The 25,683-nt window shown below is 37.8% G+C and overlaps 2 protein-coding genes across 2 annotated transcripts; one reads left to right on the top strand and one right to left on the bottom strand.

Annotated features, from left to right (window-relative positions):
• Nucleotides 1–265: 265 nt before the first annotated feature.
• Nucleotides 266–1,336, top strand: LOC115725267 (uncharacterized). Its single transcript, XM_030654723.2, has 2 exons — nucleotides 266–856; nucleotides 1,021–1,336. Exons 1-2 carry the CDS (start codon nucleotides 683–685, stop codon nucleotides 1,171–1,173), a joined length of 327 nt encoding a protein of 108 aa, XP_030510583.1. The 5' UTR covers nucleotides 266–682; the 3' UTR covers nucleotides 1,174–1,336.
• Nucleotides 1,337–1,406: 70 nt separating this feature from the next.
• Nucleotides 1,407–25,683, bottom strand: LOC115725266 (uncharacterized). Its single transcript, XM_030654722.2, has 4 exons — nucleotides 25,170–25,683; nucleotides 24,852–25,085; nucleotides 16,805–18,022; nucleotides 1,407–2,025 (listed from the first exon to the last, which is right to left on the bottom strand). Exons 1-4 carry the CDS (start codon nucleotides 25,433–25,435, stop codon nucleotides 1,446–1,448), a joined length of 2,298 nt encoding a protein of 765 aa, XP_030510582.1. The 5' UTR covers nucleotides 25,436–25,683; the 3' UTR covers nucleotides 1,407–1,445.

The raw sequence follows: 25,683 nt of genomic DNA, 5'->3' as shown, positions 1-25,683 counted from the left end.
CCATAGTGAATATGTACAAAAGTAATGCAGTGGTAACAATTGTGTTACTGAACAAACACCTTATAAACCCCTCTGCGATTACATAAAATTTTCTGTTATGTTTGTATTATATAAACAAACGCATACATAAAAGTCCCCAAATTAATAATAAAAGAACTAGGATAAATGGCCATATATATATAAAATATAAATTAAATTTTGTTTTCTTTAACACTTGAGACACAGAATACGTACAATAAATAATTGAACAAAAAAAAAGTATGAACAACATATTTGAAAAAAAAACAAGTGTAAGGCTATGCCTAATCTATGAACCAAACTGATCCAAAACTGCCAAATGCAGGAGGCCAAATAGATGCCATACCTTTTAATGTTTGGGATTGCTCTAAAGTCTCTTCTTTTAAATCAACAACAGAAACCACTAGCATGAAACCTGTCTAATCTTTGCTGACATTTTTTCTTCCCCCTTCATCAATAATTCATCTCTCTCTCTCTCTCTCTCTCTCTCTCTCTCTCTCTCTCTCTCTCTCTCTCTCTCTCTCTCTCTCTCTCTCTCTCTCTCTCTCTCTCTCTCTCTCTCTCTCATGCTGTGCAATCCTCATTAGTATATAAATGGCTGGTATTCCACCATATTAGCCTTCATGAAGAAAGTGTACTCTTCTTTTTCCAACAATACCAGACGATGAGAAGTTTAGGCATCATTTGCTTCTGCGTTTTGACAGCACTTGTATATCTCTCCTCCCTCAACAGCTCTTATTCGCCATCTTCTATGGTTTCTCTTTCTCCCCCAATAACAACACCTTTTATTACTAGAAAAATGGGGGTGCCATCATCCATCATGCAAAGTAAGATCGAGGTGGGTTTTTCTGAGTCGTTGAATGTAATTTGTGAATACATTTACTTTTTCAGAAAGTTTAAAGTTTTCTTCTTAAAGATGAATGTCTTCTCATAACCAGTTTTCAGTTTTGTTAAGCTTAACTTTCTTCCTAACAAACCAAAAACGGTTCTCTCTTAATGCAGGTTACAGAAGACAGGAAAAAACCCACAGCCGAAGGAAACCCTGTGACAGTTAAATATGATAGCAGTGACAACTTAGATGAATTAGTGTATCATACTGATTATCATGGAGCCACCACTCATCCAATTCCAACGCCTAAACATCCCATGCCATAGTATATAAGTTGGATATCAGAGTGAGAAAGAGAGACTTCTCTTTACCCTTTTTAAGTAATATAATAAAGAGATACTATATATTATTATTAAAAGATCATATTTGTAGCAATTGATGGAATTTAGTAATATATCTCTTATAAAGGCATAAATTGTCTTAATTGTCCCTGCGATTCTCTTAATTCAAATTTCTATGCTCTCCCATGATGAGACTTGTGCTAATAAAATGCTAGTAATTTGTAACTAATCATGGACATTGAGATAAAAAGTAATAATCATGATCCATAATGCAGTGAAATCATTCCATTCTTATATTGTTTTCTGACTTTCTTGTACTTTTCAAGCAGCTTCTTATAGCTCTGCTTTACATCTTCGAATATTATCTGAGAGCAAAACCTAGATTTTATCTGCATGAATACACATTCAATCTCGTATATGTCTTGAGCCAATAATGGAAACGAGTTCATGATTTCCCTAAACGGCATGTAACAATCAAGGCCTTCATTTGTTTTGTCACCCAAAATCTGGAGCCATCTAATCCGTTGAAAGGGATCTTCGTTTTTTTGAAGGGCATGTTCCACTTTACTTAAGGCTTCAGAAAACTTTGATCCAGTATCGATTTTATCAACCAAACAGTGAAAAATTTCCAGGTTCAAATTATGCCAATCACTGGAACATGCCGATGACGAAATTCCAGCAACCAAACAAGCCTTTCGAAACGAAGTATCAGAATCACCAATCAGCCCAATTGCTGCATGTAACAAAGCCACACCCACATCATAGACAGAACCAGAACAATGTTGCCTTTTCTTTAGGTTCCAATTCCACAGTGCTACATGGAAAAATCCTTCCCACCTGTGTTGCAAGTGTAAATAAAACAATGAACTTAGGATGTCAAAATTTCACACTGAGGAACCCCATATACATGCAACACATCTTTAATGAAAGTTAATGAAACACGTATGCAGTTATGCCAAATAAAGACACGTTCATGCAATAAGCATCTTCTATTCAAAAGAGACAAGAGGTCCAGAGAGTTGTCTTTCTGTCTAGCATCATAAGCTCCCATACTTGCAGCTTCTCACATGAATTGTAGGAGTGCATCCTTAAAAGGTATGGTTACCAATTCAGCCAAAAAATAAAAGTATGGTCACCAGAATTAAAATTTCACTAATGTTAAAATGCTCAACAGGTAGGGTTTAAGTAGAATATGCCTATTTCACGACTTTAACAAGTAAAAGAATGCTCTTACCTTACCTGCCTTACGGTATTATTTTTTGCGACTAGGTACCCAATCCTAAATTTAGAAATTCTTTTTTTTTTTTCAGAACTAAATTTAGAAATTCAATGTAACTATAATAACCAAAATCAATACGCAATGTGAAAGCCTTCTAAACTTAAAAATCAAAGTCTAAATCCATATCAAAATTTATAATTATAATAGTCAAAATCAAAATATGATAGAAAATCAGAAGTTTAACACATAATAATATTATCAAAAGAAAAACAGCCTTAGTTCATCAATCATGATTCTCTGAATTTCTCAACTTTTCACTGTTTCAGAAATAACCTATAAAAGATCTTTATTTTCTAATTGCAACTTATTTCAATAATAAAAACAAACTAAAAATATTCATTAAACGACATCTAATTCAATTCTGACACTATTAAAATCTCTATCATCCAAACAACACAATAACACTTTCTTTATCCTTTGATTGATGTACTAAATGACACAAATCAATCAGCCAAAATAATGTTCATTAAATTATAATGAAAAGATTATAATTAACTTTTTGAAAAAATTCATATTAAATATAATAAGGGAATTAACCCATATACTATTTTTTTAACTTTTTTTTCAAATTTACAGTTTGGGTTTCTAAAGTAGTTGCAGCTCTAGTTGCAATAGGGGTTTCTATACGATTTTTTGTTGCAATTTAGATTGCAGCGCTAGTTGCGATAGGAGTTTCTATGTAGAATTTTGTAAAAATACAAACAAAACTAGTTTAAAGTGTAAAAATGAAAAAACTCCAATATAATATTGAAATACTCATTAAAGTTAAAAATAAGATTATTTTTTTAATTTTATAATGAATGAATTATGTTTAAATATGAAAATAAAGATTAATATGTAAAATAATTTTAATGAGCAAAAATATATATGTATATACAGTAGGGTAGGGAAGAGTATACATATACTCATATCCTACCCTATATTTACATCGTGGGTGCATGTTTCTGTATCTGAAATTCTAATTCAGGAGGTAATTCCCTACTTATTATTAGGGTACCCACAAGCAAATTGATTGTCAGGTAAATTTTCCAATAATTTATGTAAACTGTAAGTTTGATAAGCTAATAAATACACACTAGAAAGTAGAAAAACTTAAATTAGAACCACATAAGCACAAAAATATATACAGGTGAGATAGAAGCTAGATTGCTAAAACTTTAATAGTAATAAAAAAAAAATGATTCCCTGCCCCCACAAATCAAATAAGAATTTGAAGCACAATAAATCTTTGAAATGTACCACCAATGATATAGGCGTCAAATCGATATCTATCATTAGGTGGAATTCACCCAAATTATAGGTCATTTGTTGTATGCACACGAGTTCCTTCACAATCAAATCTACAAGCCATTGACAAGGTTGTCACTTGATTGAAAAAGGGAAAAAGAGAAGAAGAAAAAAAGCATCAACTGAAGCATTGATAATAATTGGTAATATTATGTATCTATATGCCATTAGTTATAGCAAACAATTTCTACACGACAAAATCTGATTAATATATCACTTGTAACCATTCTACTTATACACTGAATGGGGTCCAATACTGATTAGTACAGTAGTTATACATACATATGATATTTACTTTTCAACTATAACAGTGATTTTGGAAGTTTCTCATATGAAAGCACTTGTGAGTTAACACTTTTATCTGTGGTTTCAAAAGTCTCCAATGACATAACCAGCGTTTTAGCTTTCTGTGGTTGGAAAGATTCTCACCTATGAGTCACCCCCTCTAATAGAAACTTAAATATTTTACTTCAAAGAAAGACAATATCAAATAAGATTAACTAGAGAATATTGGAAGTTGTTTACAGCTTTCGATGCTGGAGCTCTCTTATTGCACTTACTCCAAGTAGAATTTTGCTATCTAACTTCACCTATTAAAAAAACAATCAACTCCAAGACACAGCCAAATTAAGTACTGACTAATATATCCTAACCTCATCCTTTCTCCCACCCACCAAACTCACTACCTTATAAATTTGGTGGGTAGAATTAGAGATAAGATTAAAACTATCCTCATAATCCTATTTTTTGATGCCGACCTAAGATTAGGAAAAGTATTTTCAATTATAAAAGACCCCAAATTTTGATTAAATATATATAAAATTTGTGTACATATATAACTTCGTTATTTCTTTTGCAAGTTATTATATATGAAATTGAAAACGTCAATATTTTAAATAACTACACATTAATGCAACTACACACTAATACTACACTAGTACTCTCTCTCCAACTACCAATCAGTGTGATTTTATTTTCATTTTTTTGGTAAGAGAATCACTGTGTGGTTTGAATTGGAGTTTGGATATTGTTGTTTCTTATTATCAATGTCAATTGCAGTTTACAATTATATATACAAAATTTTGAAACATCAAACTTTGCACGTATAGAAAGTTTAATCAAATTTATTGCTAATACTAAATTAAAGTTTTTCTTTTAAAGGAAAACTTAAAAGTGGGCCTCTTCTTCGTTGGTATATTCGGTTTTGTGGTCTCATACAGTCTGTTAAATAATCCTCTAATTGGGGTTTTATTTCTGTGGGAAGATTGTTTTATTCTAATCCCAAGCTAGTTTTAAACACAGTACTAGAATGGTATTCTCTACTCATCTCTTCTCCCACCCCACCAAAAAGAATGACAAGTAGGTTAAACCTTTCTTAGTGCTTACTGATTACATCTAGACTACTTCTGATTTTTTATTTTGGTGTGTCCTAGAAAATTCCAGACTCCAGAAAATCACATTTATAATTCATAGTGGAAAAATTAACTAACACATTAGTACAATATACTTTTTGTGAAGAAGAAGAGAATGGAGGCTACTTGTCTTAGACTTGCCCCCCACCCGTTATTTATAGAAAACCCTCCCTTTTGGCGAATGAAAACTGATATGTATTTCCTGTCAAATTGATAACTATAGCAGAAAGAAGAATTAAAGAGAAGGATTAGGAAAATTGGACTGGTCTGATATTGAATACCAGGGAGTTGGAGAGCCCTGTTCTCTCCCAAACAGATTACAAAACCTTTACAAAATACTTCACACACAATAGAACACTCAAGTCCCTTTTATTCTAAAGACTAGCCGATTACAGTGCTTCTCACCCACACACAAAATAAACTCATATAACAACCCTTTCACACGCACAACCAAGGCCACTATGCTGTTGCTATTCCCTTTTTACCCCCTGCTCCTTTTACAGGCGTACACATAAGTCAATGGTGGTCTATTAATACCACCCGCCAAAAGACGCAACTTGTCCTCAAGGTGGAAGTGGGGGAACTGCTCTTGAATGGTACGAAAATCCTCCCAGGTGACTTCGAATTCAGGCAAGTTGGCCCACTTGATAAGAGCTTGGGGAGCGGTTTTATGCGTGCCAGGATGGATATCCAGCACCGTTTCAGGTTCCAAAAGCCATTCCAATTCTGCAGTAAGTCCCGGAGGGAGTGTAGTAGCCTGCTTGTGTGGACCGAAAGCAGCTCGGAGAAGTGAAACATGGAACATAGAATGAATATTTGCATTTGAAGGGAGTTGAAGACGGTAGGCAGCAGCACCTACCCAAGCTAGAACAGGAAGACCAAAGTAACGAGGTGCTAATTCCTCATTACGACGTTTGGCAACAGAGCGCTGTCGATAAGGTCTCAATTTCACATACATGTCACCCGCTGCGAATTGAACATCGCGACGCTTCTTGTCAGCTTAAGCCTTCATTTTCTGTCGTGCTCGGTGGAGGTTTTGCTTCAGCAAATCCAGAATAGAGTCCATATTCTGAAGAGTTTGTACTACTGCGGAAACTAGCGTGTGGGTAGAATCAAAGCAGAGGAGAGGAGGTGGATCACACGATGGAACAAGGCTCGAAATGGAGTCATGCCAACCGCTAAGTGGTAGGACGTGTTGTACCAATATTCAGCTCATGGAAGCCAATTAGACCACTGGTTGGGCTTGGAACTAACAAAGCAGCGGAGGTACGTTTCCAAGGACTGACCACATCGGTTTGCCCATCAAACTGGCAGTGATATGTTGTAATTGTCTTCAAGGCAGTACCTTGCAACTTTAACAATTCCTTCCAAAATAGGCTGAGAAAAATCTTGTCCCGATCAGAGACAATAGAGCGAGGAATGCCATGAAACTTGATAATTTCTCTAACAAACACAGCAGCTACGGTGATAGCGAGTAAGGATGGCGGAGAGGAATGAAAGACCATACTTGCTCAAACGATCAACCACAACCAAGATCGAATCAAAACCATATGAAAATGGCAACCCTTCAATGAAATCAAGTGAAATATCTTCCCAAACTTGCTCGGGAATAGGCAGGGGCTGAAGCAAACCCGCTGGAGATTGGGCTAAATACTTGCACTGTTGTCAAACGGCACACTCAGCCACATACTTCTGAATATCACGTCTCATTCCAGTTCAATATAGATCAGCCGCCACGCACTGAAAAGTTTTAAAAACCCTGGAGTGCCCACCAACATTACTGTTATGGTATTCTCGCAACAACAAAGGGATAAAAGGAGATGACTGTGGAGAACCAGCTGCCTTTGAACTTGAGACAGTCATGAACCAACGAATAACCACCACAATCACGCCTGGAATTTAAATGTTGAATCACCTTGGAGAGGGTCGAATCTGTAGAAAGGTGAGCCTGCAACTACGGTATAGAAATGACATTAAGAACCGAAATCACAGCTAGGAGGGCCTCATTGTGAACTTTAGACAAGGCGTCCACTGCCTTATTTTCAAGACCAAGTTTATATTGTATCTCGAAATCGTAGCCCAAAATTTCAGTCAGCCACTTTTAATGTTCCGAAGTGACCAACAAATATTTCAAACTGAGTTGATCAGTCCGCACCAGACACTTGCAACCCAATAAATACGGGCGCCATTTCTGAAGGGCTAAGACAATAGCAATTAACTCTTGCTCATAAACGGACTTGGGGCGAGCATGAGGTTTGACGGAAAAAAGCAATGGGCCGCTATTTTTGCATGAGCACAGCGCCCAATCCTGAACTAGATGCATCTGCTTCCAGCACAAACGACATTGAAAAATCTAGGAGGGCAAGGACAGGCACGCACATTGTTTCCTTATGTTGTAAAAAGGCTTCTTGAGCTTCTGATGTCCACCCAAAAGCATCCTTCTGCAATTGATCAGTCAAGGGCCGAGCTACACTTCCATAGCCTTCGACAAACTTTCGGTAATACCCTGTGAGCCTAAGAAAGCCTCAGCTCCTTAATTGATCGCGGGTCAGGCCAATTTACCATGGCTTCCAACTTACTAGGGTCAGCTGAAACCCCTTGAGCAGAGATGATGTGACCAAGGTACTCAAAACTTGCTTGAGCAGACAGACACTTCTTTTGATAAGTGTAGAAAATAGTGATTCGAATTGTGTGTCTATTTCATAGAATAGTACATATTTATATACAAAGCTAGGAGACTAGGAAATAGGAAACTACCAACAAAATAGGAAACTACTAAATACAAGTTACCCTAATTCTTTTACACCTAATATACAGCTAATATTCTAACACTCCCCCTCAAGCTGGAGCATAGATGTTAATCATGCCCAGCTTGTTACAAAGATAGTCTATCCGCACCCCATTCAAAGCTTTTGTAAAAATATCTCCTAGTTGTTCTCCGGTTTTCACATATCCTGTGGAGATCAGACCTTGTTGAATTTTCTCACGAACAAAATGACAATCGATCTCAATGTGCTTAGTTCGCTCGTGGAATACGGGATTCGAGGCAATATGAAGAGCAGCTTGATTATCACACCATAATTTTGCTGGAATAGAAGTCTTAAACCCGAATTCAGTCAAAAGCTGATAAATCCATATTACCTCACACACGGACTGGGCCATAGCTCTATATTCGATTCGACGGATCTAGATACAACATTTTGTTTCTTACTCTTCCAAGAGACCGCATTGCCCCCAACAAATACACAATATCCCGAAGTGGATCGTCTATCTACCTTGGAGCACTTGATACGCATCGAAAAACACTCAATACGGGTATGTCCATGATCCTTGTAAACTATACCTCGTCCTGGTGCTCCTTTTAAGTAACATAAAATTTGTTCTAATGCTGCCCAATGATGAATTGTTGGGGAAGACATGAACTGACTGATAACACTAACTGGAAATGCAATATCTGGACGAGTCACAGTTAAATAATTCAACTTTCCAACTAACCTGCGATATTTCTCAGGATCTTCAAATGGTTTCCCATCACGTGTAAGATGCACAGCTGGATTCATTGGAGCATTGCAAGGTTTTGATCCCAATTTCCCTGTCTCAGTTAGCAAATCAAGTACATACTTTCTTTGAGACAGAAAAATACCTTGTTTACTCCGAGTAACTTCAATCCCCAAGAAATACTTGAGTTCCCCTAAATCTTTCGTGTTAAACTGGGTGTGAATGAAAGACTTAAGGGATGAGATGCCTTCAGTATCATTTCCAGTAATAACGATGTCATCAACATACACCACTAACAAAATGATACCAACAGTTGATCTTTTATAAAACACAGAATGATCTGACTTACTTTTCAACAAACCAAACTTCTCAATGACCGACTAAATTTACCAAACCAAGCACGAGGGCTTTGTTTCAATCCATATAAAGATTTGCGAAGATGACAAACTCGCCACTAACTCCCCCGAGCAACAAACCCGGAGGTTGCTCCATATATACTTCTTCCTCAAGATCTCCATGAAGAAAAGCATTTTTAATATCAAGCCGATGCAAAGGCCAATGATGAGTAGGCGCCATGGAAATGAACGGTCGAACGGATGTGAGTTTAGCAACGGAGAAAAAGTATCACAATAGTCCACTCCATAGGTTTGAGCATAACCCTTGGCAACAAGACGGGCCTTTAAGCGAGCAAGCTGTGCCGTCCGGATTGAATTTAACCGTGAACACCCATTTACACCCGATGGCCTGTTTTCCGAAGGTAAATCAACCAAGACCCAAGTACCATTCGCAACCAAAGCATTCATCTCTTCTATCATTGCGGCAAGCCAACCGGGATGAGACATCGCTTCTCGAACGAGTTTTAGGAATAGTGATAGAATCAAGAGAAGCAATAAAAGAACAAGAAGAAGAGGAGAGATGATTATAAGACACAAAAGAAGTAATAGGAAAAGTACATTGACGTTTACCTTTACGTAGTGCAATGGGAAGATCATCTGAGATGTCCGGATACGATGACGAAGATGCGGAGTGCGGGACATGAAACGGGAGGTGGAGGAGGGGGCGCCCGGTGTACACTATAGGAGGCCGAGGGAGTGGTGGAGGTGGTAGAGGTGGTGGAGGTGGTGGAGGTGTAGACATTGTGGGGATGACGACCGAGGCGGTGAAGGAACAAGAGACCCGCCGTAACATGGAGCAGGCGCATAGGATGTGACAGAATAAACCAACAAATCATCATCCTCCCCCTGACTAGTAAAAGTAGTGGAAGATGAAAAATAAGGTGTCTTTTCTACAAAAGTAACATCAATAGACACAAGATATTTGTTGAGATCGTGGACAATAACACCTATACCCTTTACGAAGACGAGAATAACCAAGAAAGACACACTTTAGTGCCTTAGGGTCTAATTTGGTGACGGATGGACGGACATCGCGAGCAAAACAAACACTACCAAATACTCGCGGAGCAACCGGAAATAATGACTTATTAGGAAAAAGAATTTTAAATGGAATTTCACCATTAAGAACAGAGGAGGGCATGCGATTAATAAGAAAGCATGCCGTGGAAACTGCATCGGCCCAAAAAGGTTTAGGGACTTTCATTTGAAACAAGAGAGCACGTGCGGTTTCAAGAAGATGTCCGTTTTTACGTTACGCAACACCATTCGAGGGGCCGTATCAACACGAAGTTTCATGAAGCATGCCATTAGAGGTCATATAAGATTGAAATTGAGCAGTACATGTACTCTTTGGCATTATCACTTCTCAAAGTACGAATAGATACATTAAATTGAGTTTGAATCTCAAAGACAAAAGCACGAGAATATAGAAAACAACTCGAACGATTTTTCATTAAATATAACCAAGTTAAACGAGAATGATCATCCACAAAAGTAACAAAATACTGAATCCGGAGTTGAGACAAAATAGGAGAAGGACCCCAAACATCGAATGAACTAACTCAAAAGGAACACTAGCACGTTTATTGACACGTGGACTCAAACTAACACGATGATGTTTGGCAAACTGACATGACTCACATTCTAACGAAGATAAACTACTATATTGGGGACACAGTTTCTTGAGCAAAGGAAGGGATGGATGACCTAAACGACAATGAGCCTCAAAAGCGGAAGCAACACTCGAACAAGCAATAGCGGTTGGCGGAAGTGGGTCAAGAACATACAAGCCACCGCATTCATGTCCTTTACCAATAATCTTCTTCGTCATAAGATCCCGAAACAAACAATGATCGGGAAAGAATGAGATGCAACAATTTAGATTACGAGTGAGTTGACTAACGTAAAGCAAATTAAAGGACAAATCGAGTAAATGTAAGGCTGATGATAAAGATAGCATAGGTGTAGGAACAATAGTGCCGGATCCAAGAACGAAGCCGTTGACCCATCGGCTAAGGTGACAACGAAGTGGGACCGTGAGGCGAAAAGTGGAAAAGAGACGGGAATTACTGTCATATGATACGTGGCACCGAGAATCAATGACCCATTTTGAGGATTTGGAAAGAAGGCGAGGCATTAGAGTTACTCGAATCGGCAATCGCGATGTGACGGAAGAAGATGAAGACTTAAGTGTTTCACGATACCTTGAGAACTTGGCAAATTCATCGGCGAAATAAGGACCGATTTGTCAGATGCATCACTAGTGCTTGCAATATTGGCAGAGTGTTGTTGTCGATTCTTAAATTGTAACTTCCTACACTCAAACTTGGTGTGGCCTGGTTTCTTACAATAATTGCACATGATGCTCCCAGAATTTGGTGTGCGGTTATCGTGTCCTTGTGAATTACCTCCTTTAAATCCACTTGGAGTAGAGTTTCTTTCGGTGCGGAAATTATTACGACTCACCAAGGCGCTATTCAGAGGAGTTGAAGAGGTAGTCTCTGTGCGAAGAACACGAGTAAACACATCTTGTAAAGAGGAGACATCGAAACCGGAGAGAACTTGTGACTTTGCGAGTCAAATTCGGATGAGAGTCCCGCAAGAAAACTCATAATAGCCATCTGTTCTCGTTGGCGGCATTTGTTGAACTTTTACATCGGGACTAAACGGTAATAGCACATTAAGTTCTTCATATGTTTTCTTGAAAGCCATAAAATAATTCATAAGAGACTTATCTTGTTTCTCCGCGCGATAAAAAGCTTTGCAAACATCATATATGCGAGATATGTTGTCTTTGCCAGAATACAAAAACTCCAAGTAACCCATTAGTTCTTTAACCAATTCACAATGATTAATCAAACTAATTACCTCAATATCGATAGAATTTCGAATTTGAAGGAACAAGCGAGCATCCTCACGGAGCCATATTTTCCTTGAATCGTTTGTTTCTTCAGGAGGATCGTCAGTCAAGTGATCATCTTTGTCAATACTCCTCAAATACGAAGTAGAATCGTCTTACTCCATTCCAAATAATTCGAACCAATCAACTTATGATCCGTGATTTTAGACATTACGGGAACAACATCAGAAACAACAACTGATTTTGAATCTGATCTTATCTCTGCCATAATCTCAAAAGCAAACACAAAGACAGAGAAAAAGAACAAAAGAACACCAAAGAATGAACACCCAAACACGAAGAAGACAAACAAATACCGAATTACAACCTAGAACAGATGCGAGTGGGCTTAGAAGAACCCAGTGAAGAATCGGCAACAGAACGCCGTCGAAGGCGCCGTCACACGCGCCTCCACGCGCCGGCGCGTGAGCCCCACGCGCAGAAGCTTCAGGCGGCGCGTGAGCCCCCCGCGCGAGGAATCCGGCGACCGGACTTCGGGGGTTGGTAGATCGGCGGGCGGGGCGGTCCTCACATGTGGGCGGTGAGAAACAATGTTCACTCCAAATAGGATTTCGAAAAAACAACCCTAAACTCAAACCCTAATTTTTTTTTTTTTTTTTTTTTTTTTTTTTTTTTTTTGAACCCTAATTTCGAATTTCGAATTTTGAATCACAATGCTCTGATACCATGTAGAAAATAGTGATTCGAATTGTGTGTCTATTTCATAGAATAGTACATATTTATATACAAAGCTAGGAGACTAGGAAATAGGAAACTACCAACAAAATAGGAAACTACTAAATACAAGTTACCCTAATTCTTTTACACCTAATATACAGCTAATATTCTAACAATAAGCATAGAGTTGATGGTGTTGTAACCGAGCTAAAACCAACTCGAAATCACGCAAGTGCTCCTCCAAAGACTGGCTGTAAACAAGTATGTCATCAAAGAACACCAAAACAAATTTTCGCAAAAAGTCCCGAAGCATATCATTCATGACGGCTTGAAATGTTGCAGGAGCATTAGTAAGGCCAAAAGGCATGACAAGAAACTCATAATGTCCATCATGAGTACGAAACGTCGTCTTCTCAACATCACGAGCAACCACCTGAATCTGATGGTACCCAAACTTCAAATCTAACTTGGAAAACACTTTTGCCCCATGTAATTCGTCGAGGACTTTATCGATCACAGGTATTGGAAATATAGCAGCCATTGTTTCACAATTCAAAGCATGATAGTCCACACAAAATTTCCAAATTCCATTTTTCTTCACTAGTAAAACAGGACTAGAAAATGGACTTGTGCTAGGTTGAACGATCCCTGTTTGTACCATGCCCCGAACAAATTGTTCAACCGCATCTTTTTGCACTTGAGCATAGCGATAGGGCCTTACCAAGATGGGTCATGCTCCCTGTCGTAAGATGATGGAATGCTCTCTAGCTTTACTAGGCAGCAAGCCTGTTGGAGTCGAAAAATCTAGCTCGTATCACTGTATTAAAGCGGCTACTGCTAGCGCCATTGCTGGCTGCTCCCGGTCATCTTTGGTTGACTCCATAACTCCCAAGTGAACCCAAAATCCCTCTCCCTCATGCTCCACTGAATAAATCATAGCTTTGAGTGAGATTGGAGATTTACATAGGCTAGGATCCCCTTGTAAAGTCAGCCATCTACCCCCCATATCGAACCTTATCACCATCGACTTCCGGTTCACCTGCATATTACCCAAAGTCTCCAACCACTTGATTTGCAATATTTCATCACCCAACCCCGACCCCCCAAATTCTAAGGGAAAGAAATCATTCACTATTCTCAAAGCTCCCAAATCTAACTCCACTTGCGCACAAATTCCCTCCGTTCGAACCTTACCGCCAGTACCCAAATAAATCCCATAACAAGTGGTGGTTGTGCTAGGGGCACTAGTGGCTGCAACAATGTCCAAGGAGATGAAATTATGAGTTGCCCCACTATCGATGAGAACAGTGACAAGTTGTTTCCCAATGTCACCCGCCAACTTCATTGTACAAGCTGAAGAAATGCCCACCAATGAATTTAACGACAACGTTACAAGCGTTTCTTCCGTGGCCACCATTCTTGGCGAATTTGGATTAGGAGGTGGGGACTCAATTTGAACCTCTGGTTCTTCCTCATCCATAGTCAACATCACCTGGAGCAATTTTTGTTCACATTCATGCCCTCCATGATATTATTTGTCACACTTGAAACACACTCCTCTAGCTCTCTTTACGTGGTATTCAGCCTCAAACATCCGACGAGTGCCAAACGGAGTAGTTGGTTCTGAAACGCTAATTCCCGATGTTGATGAAGAAGTCAACTTGATGGTTAGAGTCGATGAAATCGATTTAGCAAGGAATGGGCTTGTGACTATGGGGTTATTGGGCTGAGATTGGGCTTGCCCGTTACTGCCTTTGGTGGTGGGCCAGTGACAGATAACTGTTGCCCCTCTTCAATTCGTTTGGCCATTTCCATAATTTGGGCCAAACCTTGAGGTTGAAGAATATGTAGTGGGTCTTTATTCTCTCTCTTGAGCCCCTTAACAAAACTACCCTCCAATATGTGTTCGAGTACCCGAGAAGCCATTGTCTCCCACCTTATGCGATACTCCTTGACAAAAGTGATCTGCATAATGGAGAGAAACTCATCCGTGATGGACCCAGAGGCAATGGACCCCATTGGCGCCGCACAAAATCGCAACAGGAGCAAACTCTTCAAAGTTGCCCATGACGTAATCGGACGCCTCCGATTCTCCCATTAAACCTAGGTGAGAGCATCGCCATCAAGCCCTACAATAGCCATTTCCAACATCATCGGCTCGGTCATTTAAGTGAAGAGGAAATATCTAGCGATAGATCCATTCGTCGGGATTGTCCCAGGAGACCAGCAGAAGCTTCATTCAAGGCGGGCAGTAATTGTTCTTGTGCAGGTGGCTAAAGCATTGCAATTTGGTTGATGCCGAAGCGACAGGAGGAACGGAACTCGCGGTTGCTGCAGGTGGAGGCACCATCTAAACCATCAGCGACATGACGTTGGCAATTGGAGGGGTGTTTGCACTATCGTGAGCAGTGGGAGACCGATTGGATGAATGGGTCGACTCTTTCCCTTCTACTGTCTTTCGATTACGATCGACAATGTTCGTCGTTGCCTCTACTCTTTTCGGTCCCTGTATCAGCTGGGTAAGCTGGCCAAACAGCTGATCAATCTTCTTGTCCAGCCTTGCCTCTAATTCCTCGGGTAACCTCTGAAGCTCAACCATAACTCTTTGAGTTCATGTTGAAATTCTGCCTGAACAGCATCAATTCTCTCCTCCAACACCTCTATCTAAGTGTCCTTCTTTGGTCCCATCTTGGTACGAGGCTCTAATACCAATTTGATAGGTATTTCCTGTCAAATTGATAACTATAGCAGCAAGAAGAATTAAAGAGAAGAATTAGGAAAAATGGCCTGATCTGATATTGAATACCAGGGAGGTCGAGAGCCCTATTCTCTCCCAAACAGGTTACAAAACCTTTACAAAATACTTCACACACAATAGAATACTGAAGTCCCTTTTATTCTAAAGACTAGCCGAGTACGGTGCACCTCACCCACACACAAAATAAACTCATATAACAACCCTTTCACACGCAAAACCAAGGCCACTATGTTGTTGCTATTCCCTTCTTACCCTTGCTCCTTTTATGCGCATACACGTAAGTCAATGGTGGTCTATCAAAAACCTTGGTTACAAGAGATTTAGCATAAATTATGCTAAAACCAGTAGCGACCAAAACAAAACAAAACCAACAAAATACAAGAATCAAACCTACAAAACAAACTTCCAATCTCTATATAAATCTAAGAAAGAGAAATCATTAGTACAATATACTTCACTAAAGAGAAGAGCTGGTAACTAGTTTGTGGAAAGAGATTGAATAGGCCTCTCTACCATCACTACTATATAGATAGATAGACATTTGTACAGAATTTTAAAATGGCATTCTATAATAGATGATCCTAGGAAGATAAAATCAAGTCTCAATTCTTGATGAAGCAAACAGCAGTAGATCTTCAATACTATTGTACATGTTCTGCTAGTCAACACCCATTCTATTTTCACCAATTGTGCCCAGCACACTTAAACTTTAAAACCAATCATACTGTTCCACATAACATTGAAATCATATATGTCACCAACACAATCACATGGAACTATATAATTGGAGGAAAAGTTTTCCATGCTGAAAAGCGTCAGTGCATTTGTTTTCCTAAAATAGTTGGTTTTAGAATACTATTTCCACAATGTGATAACGCAATGTCTACCCCACCAGTCATGCATGGCTCAACAGGTGCTTCAGCACTGTTTTGATCACGTAAGTCAACCAAATGCAGAAAACACACACACAAGTGCTCAGGAAGAACAATTTAGAAGATAACTGACATTTAAAATTATCATATTAACAATATGTTCGAGAATGCACTAAAAAATCATGGTAGATCTCTCAAAAGAAAAATTAACAAAACATTAATATATAAAATCTTTGCATAAGATTAAGACAGGCTGGCACCCTTGCTCTATCTTAGGCAGCAAAACTTTAAAATTCCAATATACATCTCTTTTTGCTGAAGAAACTTTAAAAATATTTGGCATGAAAAGGATCAAATCTTATTAAAAAGAGAAAAATGAAAAGAAATCTTGAGACACAGATAACCACATTCTTTCATTATATAAAATTCAAGAAGATAAGAGTATGGTAAAACTAGTAAGATAAAGAGAATAAAGAAAAACAAGCAGGGCACTAGGTAGCAGAGATCAAAAGGAAACCATAACTAAACTTTTACTTACTCAAAAGGTGGCTCCACCTCAATACCAAGAGTCAGGTGCAAGGAATATCCAGCAGTCCCGGAACCAGTTTCAGTGCAGGCCTCGTGAAAAAAGCCTCTGGGAATATACAGAACATCATCTTCACTCAATGAAAAAAGTTCACATCCAGCTACTGGACAGTCAGCTTTCTCAAGAGGATCATACAAACGAGGTAACTGCTTGTTTGACTGAGAGAATACCTTCCATTGCTTACTCCCAACAAGTTGGCATACAAAAACACAGTGATCATCATAGTGACATGCCAAGCCCTGAGAATTTGGTGGTGTCAAGTACATATTGGCACCTACTGATGGCTGACCAAACATAGATGCTAATTCATCCGCAATAGCAGCGATAGTTTTAAAGCGAAATTCCATGCCACGTAAAGCAATTGTGTAACCCTCTTTAAAGGCCTCTTCGCATTTTAAAATATTGACCTCTGCACATGGAGAGCTTGAAACAAAGTTGAAGAAATGCTCCTCACTTTGCAAACCTCTGTTTGTTCTCAGAACCCTTATGTCTTGCTGGTATATTATAGGACAACCCAATTTATCCTTTACCTCCTTCAAGAAAGTTAGAATGTCTAGTTCATCTGAAGCAATCGGGATACAAGATACCATAGTTTTAAGGATAGAAGAAAGGAAAGAGGGAAATGGTTTGGTAGCATTTAGAAATTGTAGGAACGGAGAGAAAATTTCACCCTTCTCAACTGAAGCATTGGAAAGAGTCCGTAAAAAAATGGGTGATGATTCCCATTGTTTTAACACAAAATCATTAAAATTGGACCCATTCGAATCAAAAATATATCTTTGAACCATCTCACATGGCAGAGGCCTGATTAAATGACAATCATTTTTAATGGATAGCCTAAAGATGCTTTCTGCTAGATCTTCTACTTTAATGTAGCTATTACTAAAGAGTCCCACTTGGCTGAATTTCATAGGGTTGCAGGAAAACATTTGGCTATGAACTTGTTCCCAGAGATTCCTTAGAGAGGCCAAGAAAGATTGAGACAACTTTCCTGGAATTTTTTCCAGTTGTTCAATGTTGCACATGTTTATTAGGTTGATTGCACCATTGAGAAGTAGTACAGAAAGCTCATCACCCTTACATCCAACCTTCATACAGAAACTCTTCCTCTCTGCAAAGCATAGAGGAACTGAAGTAGTTGAACACTTGGGAACCTGCAAGAATCTCAATCTAAGGAATGTAAAGTGAATGATCAAACTTACAAACCAAAATAGTCAAGTGGTTATCATAGAAGAAAATTCTAATTCAAATAAGAACATAAACATTGAGGAAGCAATGCATATTAATCAATCAATATATCAAGGATCAAACAATTACAGCCCTCTTTACAAAAAAAAAAAGGAAAAATCAGCCTAAAATATTTTGTTCTCCATCAATAACTATTTGTAAGACAAGAAAAAAGTATACCCCAAAGAAAAATTGAAGGACTTGTAAAATATATGGGAAAAAATAATGTTGCGATCTAACCAAGGTTTTCAAATGTTATTTCACGACTCATTGGTAATCATCGCACATAAGAAATGAAAAACATCATCAGTAGCAGACGCACAAAATGAAACATAAGAAGGATCAAACGAATGCTAAAAATAAAAGAAAAATGTATGCTTCCAACTTCTCTACTATAGAAAATGGTGAATTGAATTGTGCGTATTATTCATGATGGCATATATTTATACAACCTAGGAGAAACTAAAATAGAAAAGTATGAGAGAAAATAGGAAAAGAAATAATTACAATTGACCCTATTTTCTAGTTAATTTATAGCTAATATTCTAACACTCCCTCTCAAGCTAGAGTATAGATGTTAATTATGTCCAACTTGTTACAAAGATAATCAACATGCGTCCCATTCAAAGCCTTTGTAAAAATGTCTCCTAATTGTTCTCTAGTTTTTACAAATCCTGTGGAGATCAAATCTTAATGTGCTTAGTTCGCTCATCGAACACAGGATTTGAGGCAATATAAAGAACAGCTTAATTATCACACAATAATTTTGTTGGTACTAAAGTCTGAAATCCTACTTCAGCCAAAAGCTGATATATTTGCATAATCTCACACACAAATTGTGTCATAGCCTTATATTCTGATTCTGCACTGAATCTGGACACAACATTTTGCCTTTTACTCTTCCAAAAGACCAAATTACCTCCAACAGAGACACAATAATCTGAAGTGGATCTTCTATCCACCTTGGAACCAGCACAATATATATTTGAGAAACACTCAATCTGGGTGTGCCCATGATCCTAGTAAACAATACATCGTCCGGGTGTTCCTTCCAAGTAACACAAAATTTGCTCTAAGGCTGCCCAATGACGAATTGTTGGCGATGACATAAACTGACTAACAACATTAACTGTGAATACAATATCTGGATGAATCACAATAACATAATTCAACTTTCCAACTAATCTGCGATACTTCTCAGGATCTTCAAATAGTTCTCCACTCGTTAGGTGCATAGCAAGATTCATTGGAGTACTACAAGATTTTGCTCCCAATTTTTCTATCTCAGTTAACAAATCAAGTACATACTTCCTTTTAGATAGAAAAATGCATTATTTACTCCAAGTAACTTCAACTCCCAAGAAATACTTGAGCACCCCCAAATCCTTCATGTGAAACTGCATATGAAGGAATGGTTTAAGGGATGAGATACCTCTAGTATCATCTCCAACATCATCCACATACACAACCAAAATAATAATACCGGCAATTGATCTTTTATAGAGCAAAGAATGATCAAACTTACTTTTCAACATACCAAATCTCTTAACAGCCTGATTAAATTTACCAAACCAAGCTTAGGGACTTTGTTTCAAACCATAAAAAGATTTGTGAAGACAACAGACTCCCCATGACTCCCCTTGAGCAACAAACCTAGGAGGTTGCTCCATATACACCTCTTCCTAAAGGTCTCCATGATGAAAAGCATTTTTGATATCGAACTGATGCAAAGGCCAATGATGAGTAGCTATTATGGAAAAGAACAATCGAACAGATTTCAATTTAGAAACAGGAGAAAAAGTATCACAATAGTCCACTCCATAGGTTGGACCATAACCCTTAGCAACAAGGCGGTCCTTTAAGCGAGCAATTATTCCATTTGGATTGACTTTAATCATAAAGACCATTTGCATCCTATGGCTTGCTTTCCTGAAGTAAATTAACCAAGTCTCAAGTATCACTTGCAACTAAAGCATTCATCTCTTCTATGAATGCAGCAGGCCAACCAAGATGAGATGGGCTTCACGAACAGTTTTAGGTATCGAAATAGACCGAAGAGAAACAATTAAAGAACAAGAAGCAGGGAGAAATGATTATAAGGAACTAAAGAAGAAATAGGATAGGTACAAAAACGTTTACCTTTACGTAGTGCAATGGAAAGATCATAGCTGGGGTCCGGATCTAATGACGAAGAAACAGGTGCAGGATATGAAACAGGAGGCGGGAGAGGTGGAGGTAGGGGTGTTCTTAAAAACTGAAAAACCGAAACCGACCATCAAACCAACCCGATCGTAACCGAATTTTCGGTTCCACGTCATCACCGAATTTGGCGGTCGATTTCTGTTTCGGTTTTTTTGATATGGCGGTCGATTTCGAATTTTGAAATAAAAAAATACTTAAACCAAAAAACTGCCAAAACCGCCAAAAACCGCCAAACTGAAAAGCCACTAAAAATTGCTAAAAACCATACGGTCGGTTTTATACTGTTATAATTTCTAAACGGTCGGTTACGGTTTTTGTAAAATAAAAAGTGTAACCGACCGGTCGGTTATAAAATTGTAAAAACCGACCATAACCGACCAATTTTCACCCCTAGGTGGAGGAGCGGTATGCATATTAAGAGTTGTGACCAAGGCAAGTGGAGGAACAAGAGACTTGTTAAAACATGTGTCAGGTGCAGATGTGATATAATATACCAACAAATCATCATCCTCCCTTTGACGAGTAAGAGTAGGTGAAGACAAAAAATAAAGTGTATTTTCCACAAAAGTAAAATCGATGGAAATAAGATATTTGTTAAGATCGAGATAATAACATCCATATCCTTTCTGAAGACGAGAATAACCATAAAAAACACACTTTAAAGACTTAGGATTTAATTTGGTGACATGTGGAGCAAAACAAACACCACCAAATATTAGATGAGCAATTGGAAACAATGACTTACTAGGAAAAAGAATTTTAAATAGGATCACATTACTAAGAACAGAGGATGTCATGCGATTGATAAGAAAACATGTTGTGAAATCGGCATCAGCCCAAAACGATTTAGGAACTTGCATTTGCAACAAGAGTGCACGTGCAATTTCAAGGTGTCTGTTTTTACAGTCTACTACACCATTTTGGGATGCAGTATCAACGCAAGAAGCTTCATGAGACATGCCATTAGAGGTCATATATGATTGAAATTGAGTAGATGCATATTTCTTGGCATTATCACTTCGCAAAATACAAGCAAACACATTAAATTGATTTTGAATTTCAACACAAAAAGCACAAAATACAAGCAAACACATTAAATTGATTTTGAATTTCAGCACAAAAAGCACAAAATATAGAAAACAACTCAGAACGAGTTTTCATTAAATATAATCAAGTTACACGAGAATAATCATCCACAAAAAACAAAATATTTGAATCCAAGTTTAGACAAAATAGGAGGACCCCACATATCAGAATGAACTAAGTCAAAAAGAACACTAGCATGCCTATAGACTCGAGGACTCAAAATAACACGATGATGTTTGGAAAATTGACACGACCCACAATTTAATGAAGACAAATTACTATATTAGGGACAAAATTTCTTGAGAAACGGAAAGGATGGATGGCCCAAACAACAATGAGCCTCAAAAGCAGAAGCAACACTCAGGACAAGCAATAAAGATTGGTGGAAGTGAATTAAGAACATACAGGTTGTCAAATTCATGTTTTTTACCTATAGTCGTCTTTGTCATAAGATCCTGAAACAAACAATGATCGGGAGAGAATGAGAAGCAACAGTATAGATTATGAGTGAGTTGACTAACAGAAAGCAAATAAAAGGACAAATTAGGTAAATGTAAGACTAATGACAAAGTGAGCAAAGGTGTAGGAGCAATAGTAATAAATCCAAGAACAGAAGATGGTGATCCATCAGCAAAGGCAACAGTAGAAGTGGGACTATGAGACTGAAAAGTGGAAAAGATACTGAATTACCTGTCATGTGATCTATGGCACCAGAATCAATGACCCACAATGTGAAAAGAAGACATGCATTAGAGTTACTTGAATCACTGTGACAAAAGGAGATGAAGACTTAAGTGAATCCTGATATCTCGAGAATGTGGCAAATTCATTTGCAAAAATAAGAATCAAATTGTCAGATGCATCACTGGTGCTTGCAATATTAGCAGAGTGTTTTTGCTTATTTTTGAACTATAAATTTCTTCACTCAAACTTGGTGTGACCTGGTTTCTTACAATAATTGCACATAATGCTCCCGGAATCTAGTGTTCGATTATTAGGTCCTGGTAAATTACCTCATTTGTATCCACTTGGAGTAGAGTTTTTCCATGATGCAGAATTGTTACGACTCACCAAGACGCTATTAAGAGGAGTTGAAGAGGTAGTTTCTATGCAAAAAACACGAGTAAACACATCTTGTAAAGAAGTGACATCAGAATCAGAAAGAACCTGTTACTTTGAAAAGTAAAATTCAAATAAGAGTCCTACAAGAAAACTCATGATAGCCAACTGTTCTTGTTGGCGCTGTTGAACTTTCACATCAGGACTAAATGGCGGTAACACAATAAGCTCTTCATAGGTTTTTTTAAATGCCATAAAGTAATTAATAAGAGATTGATCTTGTTTCTCTACAAGATAAAAGACTTTGCAAACATCATACATATGAGATTAGTTGTCTTTTCTAGAATATAAAAACTCCAAGCAATCTATTAATTCTTTAAACAATTCACAATGATTAATCAAACTAATTATCTCATTATCGATAGAATTTCGAATTTGAAAAAACAAGCGAGCATCCTCACGTAGCCATATTTTTCTTGAATCGTCTTTTTCTTTGAGAGGATTATCAGTCAAGTGATCATTTTGGTCAATACTCCTCAGATAAAGTCGAATTGTCTAACCCCATTTCAAATAATTTGAATCAATCAATTTATGGTCCGTGATTTTAGACATCATGGGTACCACATCAGAAACAACCACTGATTTTGGGTATGATTTTGTCTCTGCCATAATCTCGAAAGCAAAAAAAAAAAAAATTGAAAGAGAAAAGAAAGAAAGCAAACACCAAAGAAAAAACATCCAAACATGAAAAAGTCAAAAGTATCAAACCACAAAATGAGAAGAACCACCGGAGACAGATGCAAGGAGGACAGGGAAGGGCCGGGAGAGTGACGAAAACTGGTTGTCACCGAAAAAAAGGTCAGATGCACCCACACGTGCCGACACGTGGGGAGTTGGGGCGGCAGCAAGTGGTGGCGCATGGGGCCCACGCGCAATGTTTCTAACTACCAGACTTCGGGGTTTTGCTAATCGGCTGTTGGCCAATATGTCTATGTGGGCGGTGAGAGTTAACACACACTCCAACTAGGGTTTCCGAAAAAGAAACCCTTAACTCAAACCCTAATTTTTTTTTAAACCTAATTTCGAATTTTGAATCACAATCCTAAGTAAGCTCTGATCCCATGTAGAGAATGATGAATAGAATTGTGTGTTTTATTCATGTAAATGGCATATTATTTATACAACCTAGGAGAAACTAAAATGGGAAAGTATGAGAGAAAATAGGGAAAAAATAATTACAATTGACCCTATTTTCTAGCTAATTTACAAGTAATATTCTAACACTTACCAACAATAATTTTTGTAATCATAAGATTGATACTGCTAAGCTATTTTGTCTAGTTAATTGCACATAATGTTACCAATAACACACAAACATAATGACACCCGATTCCAGATCAGGCACATTTAAAGTAGCAAATGTTAATTGTTAATCAGCATCCTTTAAGTAGCAGCTTTATATGTGTGTATTCACTTCAATAAAAATTTACGAGACAGACTATTAATCTGGTGAAATATAAATATCCATAACACATATACATATAGAAAAGAGTGATTGGTGAAAAAATCCTTTAAAATATAAAAATGACATGGTAAACTAATGAATGATTGTCACCTAGACATTCAAATCTCGAATGAGTGACAAGAAGTCTCGAGAACCTACATTGCAATGAATGATTTAAGATCTTTTTCAAAAAAAAAAAAACACCTTTTAAAAGGAGGCTTGTATAGAGGGGAGAGAAAAAGTATCACTTTAAGAGAAAGTATAGAAAAATTAAAATAGGACAAACAAAATGTCACTTGGCACATAACAAACTTAGATATGTAGGAATTGAATTAATGATAGGTTATCTACCATACAATGTTTAAAAAAAATCTGGAGAGAGGGAGGTACATATGTATATATGAGAGAGAGAGAGAGAGAGAGAGGGAGAATAATAAAAAATCTTAGACCATTAGAGGAAAATGGCCTCTGCTGCATTCTCCAACTAAAACGCAAATTCCCTTTCCCATGTCAAAAGCCACGAAAAAGTTTTGTCTGATAGACATCATTTTATAAGCCTAAAATACTGCTGAAACTCTCTCTTGTTTCTTTACACCGTTGACAATAGTCTTAACAAAATTGTATCATTTCTTAGATCAAAAACCAAATTCATGCCTAAGGAATACATCATCTGCAAAGTAAACTAAGACTACTATTTGTTTTTGAATCATTTTCAGCAGCACACAGCTTGATTAAGAAAAAATCTAGTGTGGACATTTAGTACAAGTTGTCATGTTCATACTATATGTGTACTTGTTTCTTTATTTGAAAGGAAAAAGAAAAAATTCTAAGCTAAAGTACTGAAATTAGCTACTCAACTATGCATTGCATATATACATCTCATTTCATAGAATTAAAAAGCACAACAATGAAAAGACTTACATAAGAGCCTCAAGAGCACAAAAATGCAGAAGCCGTTTCCGTCCAATACAAGTTGTACCAACATCCAAAACAGCATTACAAGCCGCTATTAAAACTCTCCTCTTCGGACTCCCCAAGGCTGAGACCAAAGCCTTTACGGTCTCACTATCCGAAGCAATTTCTTCATTCATCTCCAGCGACAACAGCGATGCCGACCCCACAATGTCTGCGCCACAAGACGCGATTGAGGTGTATCTGCAATTCAGGAAAGAAAAGAAAAATTAAGACCGGAAACTGTTTGATAAAAAGTCAGTGAGAGGAGAAAGGGAAATTCTTTACTTGGAGGCGAGAAGAGTCGGAAGGAGAGAGATAATTGGGGTTTGGATGTGCGAGCGACGGAGTTTGGCTAAGCTTTTGTTGATTAAGGGTAGGAGAGATGGTTGTTTGTGGAAATTAGCTAGGGCTGCGACTAAAATGGAGAAGAGGGCGTCGAAATCGGAGGCATATTGGAGGTGGACGCCATTGTAGCGCGTACAGGATTCATCGGTTTTCCTCTTTCGATTTTTCTTGATTGTGCTCCTACTGCGCTTACGTTGTTTCTCCATTTTTGGACCGATGTTGAAGCACTTCAGTTGGCCTTGGCCTTGGACTTGGTAATGTAGCGTATTAAGTTTGGAAGTAATTTTGATATGGGACACACTACACTGAACAAAAGAACAACACAACACTACATTGCACTAGATTGTTATTTTAGGATGTGACTCAATTGAATTGGATTATCGATAATGGAGGAGTGCTAAGTATACTTTTTTTTGTTGTACTCTATTTTACACTCTTTGTATAAATTAGTGAT

The sequence above is a fragment of the Cannabis sativa genome, chromosome 6 (assembly GCF_029168945.1).
Source record: "Cannabis sativa cultivar Pink pepper isolate KNU-18-1 chromosome 6, ASM2916894v1, whole genome shotgun sequence".
Classification (NCBI taxonomy): domain Eukaryota; kingdom Viridiplantae; phylum Streptophyta; class Magnoliopsida; order Rosales; family Cannabaceae; genus Cannabis; species Cannabis sativa.
Note: the sequence above shows the minus strand (reverse complement) of the source record. Positions and strands in the feature narration are given on the sequence as shown.

Excerpts from the sequence above, each read along its gene's own strand:
- LOC115725266 (XM_030654722.2), bottom strand. The coding sequence starts at position 25,435 with ATGGAGAAACAACGTAAGCGCAGTAGGAGCACAATCAAGAAAAATCGA. Across the intron at positions 18,023-24,851 it reads TGTGCTCTTGAGGCTCTTAT|ATTGAGATTCTTGCAGGTTC; the intron begins GTAAGTCTTTTC and ends TACATTCCTTAG. Across the intron at positions 2,026-16,804 it reads GAGGTGGAGCCACCTTTTGA|GTGGGAAGGATTTTTCCATG; the intron begins GTAAGTAAAAGT and ends CTTGCAACACAG.
- LOC115725267 (XM_030654723.2), top strand. The coding sequence starts at position 683 with ATGAGAAGTTTAGGCATCATTTGCTTCTGCGTTTTGACAGCACTTGTA. Across the intron at positions 857-1,020 it reads TCATGCAAAGTAAGATCGAG|GTTACAGAAGACAGGAAAAA; the intron begins GTGGGTTTTTCT and ends CTCTTAATGCAG.